Source organism: Pongo abelii, chromosome 5 (genome assembly GCF_028885655.2).
Source record: "Pongo abelii isolate AG06213 chromosome 5, NHGRI_mPonAbe1-v2.0_pri, whole genome shotgun sequence".
NCBI lineage: Eukaryota > Metazoa > Chordata > Mammalia > Primates > Hominidae > Pongo > Pongo abelii.
Window position 1 is genome coordinate 150,656,236 of NC_071990.2, and position 6,000 is coordinate 150,662,235.

Here is a 6,000-nt window from a genome sequence, read left to right on the forward strand (position 1 = left end):
CCTTCTTTAGAATTGCTACTGGAGGCTTCAGAAGGTATCTCAAATATCCTAAAAATTGGGAAGTCTATGTCCTTTCAGATGAGTCTGATTTTGGAAATAGCCATTTGGAACTATATTTAGTAAATTATGTACCTATTCAAATGTGGTGACAAAAATTTTAGTCAAAAACAAGACTATAAAAGAAAACGTGAGGGCAAATCTTCATGACCTTGGATTTGGCAATGGCTTCTTTAATATGACACCAAAAGACAGGCAATAAGAAGAAAATAGATAAAATGGTCTCCATTACAATTAAAAACTATGTGTCAACCTTGGATTTGGCAATTTTTTTTAATATGACACCAAAAGTCAGGCAATATGAGAAAAATGGATAAAATAGTCTTCGTTAAAATTAAAAACTTTTATGCATCAAAGAACACTATCAATAGAGTGAAAAGACAGCCTATGGAATGGAAGAAAATATTTGTAAATTATATACCTGATATATGTGCAGATTATCTAAAATATATAAATAACTCCTTCAACTCAACAATAAAAACAAACAAAAGCAAAAAAAAAAAAAAAATCCCACTTCAAAAATGGGCAAAGGACTTGAATAGACATTTCTCTAAAGAAGATATGCAAACAAACAGCATTTGTGGGACACATGCTTGTCAAAAAGCACATGAAAAGGTCATTAGAAATTAGGGAAACCATTAGCATCAGCATCACTACAGGAGTCATTAGGGAAATGCAAATCAAAACCACCGTGAGATACCACTCCACACTTACTGGGATGGCTACAATTTTAAAAAGGGAGGAAAATAACAATTGTAGGAGAGAATTCGGAGAAATTGGAACCTTCACACATTGCTGGTAGGAATGTAAAATGGTGCAAACACTGTGGAAAATAGTTTGGCAGTTCTTCAAAACATTAAACTTAGAATTACCGCATGACCCAGCAATTCTGCTCCTAGGTATATACCCAAAATAAATGGAAACAGGGACTCAGATACTAGAATGCAAATATTCATTATAATAAGCAAAAGATGGAAACAACCCAAGTGTCTCTCCAAGGATGAAAGGATAAACAAATTGCGTTCTATCTATACAATGGAATGTTATTCAACCTTAAAAGGAATGAAGTTCTGGGCCAGGCATGGTGGCTCACACCTGTAATACCAGCACTTTGGGAGGCCGAGGCAGGCAGATCACCTGAGGTCGGGAGTTCGAGACCAGCCTGACCAACATGGAGAAACCCCATCTCTACTAAAAATACAAAATTAGCCAGGCATGGTGGCGCATGCCTGTAATCTCAGCTACTCAGGAGGCTAAGGCAGGAGAATCACTTGAACCCGGGAGGTAGAGGTTGCAGTGAGCCAAGATCGCGCCATTGCACTCCAGCCTGGGCAACAAGAGCGAAACTCCGTCTCAAAAAAAAAAAAAAAAGGAATGAAGTTCTGATACACGCTACAACATGGATGAACCTTGAAAACATGCTTAGTGAAATAAGCTAGACAAAAAAAGGACAAATATTGTATGATTCCACCTACATGAAGTTACTGAGAATAGGCAATTTCATAAAGATAGAACATGGATTAGAGGTTCTATCTAATCGATGGGGTAAGTAGGGTGGGGTAAAGAAAGGAAAGGAATTGGGAGTTATTGTTTAATGGATATCAAGTTTTTGTATAGACTGATGAAAGGATTTTTAAAACAGTGGTGATGGTTGCACAACACTGTAAATATAATTAATGCCACTGAAGTGTACACTTAAAAATAGTTAAAATTGTACACTCTATATATAACATTTTCATGCTATTCAGCAATGAATATAAAGTATATTTTGTTATTAAGCATTAGTATAAAATTAAGCATATTTTAGTTATATATATTTTACCACAATAAAAAATTTAAAATTTAGAAGAGTTAAAATTATATTTAGAACTGGGTGCAGTGGCTCGTGCCATAATCCCAGCACTTTGGGATGCCAAGGCAGAAGGATCTCTTGATGCCGAGACCAGCCTGGGCAACATAGTGAGAACCTGTCTCTACAAAAAAATAAAAATAAATTGTAAAAATTTGTAAATTATACTTAAGAAATCTGGCAGCCCTTCCTTTCCTTTTCTGGACAAATGCATTGTTGAAATAGTAAAATGGAAATGGATTTTGTATCAAATTAAACTTTATGTCAATATTTTAAAGCTTACAAAACAAGATTATTAGAAAGTGGTTAGACAGCTCTTCCATGCCTCCTTCTGAGGGTAAAGCCCTTTTCTGGTGTATCAAGAAATAAAAGAGGGAAAATGGATAGATTCTGTTGTTCAAAAGAATGTAGAACTCAGAGTTAACAATTGAATTTGGTCCAATCGCATGGTTCACATTCGATGAAAGGAAATTAGATAGCTTGTGCTTCGTCAACTCATGTTGACATTAACACCTAGAGTTGGTAAGTCTCTCCAAATATTGTCAGGAACCCTTCTTCCCTTCTAATACTTGGATATGCAGTTGCTTCCTTAGGTGCTACCAGAGTCGTACAGGTAATGTGGGTCCTCGCCGGGATCCCTTCTAAGCTACTGCAAATGATGGCTCATGTGCGACCCCGGTTCTCTTCCAGAGCACAGGAAGCTTGGAAACATGACTGTGACGGTGAAGAAGACTGTCCCCTCTCCTGAGGCTGTGCAGATCCTCTACCAGCGGATGAGATATGAGTACGAGTTTTACCACTACGTCAAAGAGCAGTTCCACCTGCTGAAGCGCAAGTTTGGACTTAAGTCTCACGTCAGCAAGCCCCCCCTGAGGCCACACTTCTTTATCCCAACTCCACTGGAAACCGAGGAGCCAATCGACGATGAAGAACAGGATGATGAAAAGTGGCTGGAAGATATTTATAAGAGGTGATGTGACTGTGTTGCCTCTATGGCTTTATCTCCCTTTTCCAGAAAGTTCTTTGTTTGGGGAAGTAAAATCCTTAAGGGACTAAATTAATGCTTGGGTGCATTAAAAAGAACAAAACATTCCCACATGTTGGGGTCATTGGGAGATGCCCGGTTTTGCGGGTTTTATTTGTTTAATTTTATTCTGTGTTTTCTCTTGGCTCTTTGGGTCTTTCCCGGGTACACTAGATGGCTCCATCCCAAGGCATCTTGTCATAAAACAGCTTTTCCCCCACCCCATATCATGGGAAAAGGGGGAGAAATATAGCCCCTAGCCTAATAACTTATCATTTGTAAAATGACTTATAAAAATATTACCTCAATGGTAGGAGACATCCAGACTTGTATATTTCAGTGGAAATACAAAACCACTTCAGAGACCAGGGTATCTCCTCTTGAAGGATCTAAGAGAAGGTAAGACAGATTAGGACATCAAAAGGGAGGATGGAGCCAGGTGCCATGGCTCGAGCCTATAATCCGAGGCTGAGGTGGGAGGATCACTTGAGCCCAGGAGTTTGAGGTTGCAGTGAGCTGTGATCACACCACTGCACTCCAGCCTGGGTGACAGATTGAGACTCTGTCTCAATTAATTTTTTTTTTTAAAGGAGGAGGATCTCCATGGGTAAGTGGTTTCTACCCGCATGGGTAGAGTTCTGCCTCTGGTCCTTCTCAGGGGGCACTTTCACCAAGAGCAGTGTAATTATCTCTGAAAGAGCAAGTCAGCTTGTGCCATGTCCCCAACCAATCCACAGCCTGGAGTACCTTTCACAGTCAAAGTGCATGGCCAGCTCCATTGAGACATTCCATTTCAAAGAACCATGCTGACAGATATCAAAGTAGTCTAGCAGGGAAAATAATTTGTTTGCTGTGTAAGGAAGAATGTAGACAAGACAGATAAATCTGAAGGTCATGTGGCATCAGGGAAAGGGCATGGCTGTGTCTTTTGCACCCAATATGAAACATCTTCTCCCAACACTGCTTTAATGGAAGTTCTAGGAACCAATTTAGCTCAGGCATTTGACTCCTACAGCAGAAGTTCTGAGCCTGACCACAGATGGCGTGTAATCTATCAAACACACTCCTGGCCAAGTTGGGTCCTACAGGACCTGGTACTAGGTACTATTGTAACTTCTAGTGCCCTAAGAGGTAAAATGGGGTCCTGAGTTCTGTGCAGGTGGCAGAGCTACCCGAGAACTACCTGAGTCTGTGCAGGTAGAGTCCCATTTCTTATGGAACCTGTGTGCTCCTGAGAACTCTTACTTGAGACATCAAAAAGAGAAACAGCAAGAGCTTCTGGGACAGCGACTGCTTGGCCAGCTTTGTAAGTAAGTGGCTGCCTCCAATGTGATGTGAGTAGATGTTGGGCAGTCTCACTGTCCTAAGGTATATCTTCTTTCCACCTCCCACTGCCCCTCCCCTGCCACCTATCAATGATGCCTTGGTTCAGTCATTAGAAATCTGTTGCTTTGAGTTCTGAAATATCTTCACCTTAAAAAAATGCTGAAAGTACACGTTCTCCTGGGGAGACGATAAACAGCTAGCTGAGAAGCCGAGGTTCAGTGGTGGCAGCAGGAAGGATACTTGCAACAAATTTTGTCTATTTCGTATTTGTCCCCTAGAGCCAGCCCTAGCAAATGTGTGAGTTGGGAGTAGTTAATAGTAAATAAGACTCTGACTTTACACAAGCTACACATTTTCTACTTTTCATAAACAACAAAATCTCTCTAGAATTTTTTCTGCCTTCACTAAAATTGGACTGTAGCCAAGATATAAAGCAAGTCATTTGGAACCTGCCGAGTGAGCACTGAAGCTACTTTATCATGAGACGTGTGTTAAGAAGCCTCCAGCCCACAGAAGTCCAGGGAAGGCAGGGACCGCAGAGGCACAGAGTCCAGCACTTGGCCACTCATGGGCCTTCTTTCTGCCTCAGAGGATGGGGGCAGAGAAGTGAGTAAGGGAAATGTTCTTAGAGGAGGAAATATCCTTTGTCCTGTTCAGAGAGACCAGGGCCCTACCATTAGGCATACTTTCAAAAGCAACCTGGAGAACAGCTATCATATTCAAAACCAGTACAAGAACTGCTGCCTGGTACCCTGTGAGTCATTTCTATGAAATTCCATATAAAGAATGATGATTAGTTTACACACTGTGCAATCTCGCAATCTGAAAATAAAGTTGAGTTGGCTGTGTTTTCTCTGCTCTTGTCAGAACATTGGGACAATTGGTCATTCAAAAACATTCATCCTCTTACTGCAAGTTTATGTGGGTACTTTTACCTGTGTGTTCAAAGGCATTTATTTTCAGCAGTGATCATTATAAGTTCACAACAAAAGATGCTGACGGTTTTACTTACAGGGCCTTAATGTTATTTTGTCCCAGCCAACACCCTCTAGGTCCTAAAAGTCAAGGTACTTCAGTTTATTTGGCAAACATGACAACATTTTTTTTGGCCCTGGGCCCAACAGTTTGTACTTCATGAAACATATTGTACATTTTACATAGTTTAATTTAAAAAAATACCTTTTAAGCTAGTTGATCTTTGACTGTCTTATTTATTATAACCTTTCAGCACATTCCAAGGTTTTAGTTACTCAGGAAGGAGTTAATTAAAATGATTTTATTTTGGTCTGATGGATGTTTTTTAAAAGGAAAATTATTATTATGAACCTTCAGCCTACTTTCTTGAGTGCCGTAAAAGTGCTTGTAAATCTTTTTTTTTTTTTTAAGAAGAAAGAAAAAAATGGTGTTTGACATTGATGGAAATTAAAAAATATATATGGAACTGAAGCATTAACTTAGCTAAAATAAAAGCAATCTGTGTTTGAGATGAAGCGTTCCTTAACTTATTCATCACCCATATAAATAAATAAATATAAATAAGTTGACATATTTTTTTCCATCCTGTTGACAGCTGGAAATAAAAGTGCCTGCAGTTCCTCCCCTCAGCCTTCTTAATTGGCCAAGCTTTTTTTCCTCAAGATAGGATTTTGAAAAGCTGTATTTTAAAAAGTGTATCAATTTTCATTCTTGTAATTATATGACAGCAAAAAAAAAGGGGGCTGATAAAATGAACTAGTCATTTACT

The 6,000-nt window shown here is 39.3% G+C and overlaps 1 protein-coding gene across 1 annotated transcript in view; it reads left to right on the forward strand.

Annotated features, from left to right (window-relative positions):
* UST (uronyl 2-sulfotransferase) overlaps positions 1 to 5,740 on the forward strand; it is a 329,509-nt gene extending 323,769 nt beyond the window's left edge. Inside the window, exon 8 of the mRNA XM_024248956.3 lies at positions 2,597 to 5,740. Coding sequence (XP_024104724.1) covers positions 2,597 to 2,880 — 284 coding nt within the window. The 3' untranslated portion in view covers positions 2,881 to 5,740. The remainder of the gene's footprint in view (positions 1 to 2,596) is intronic.
* The last annotated feature ends 260 nt before the right edge of the window (positions 5,741 to 6,000 follow it).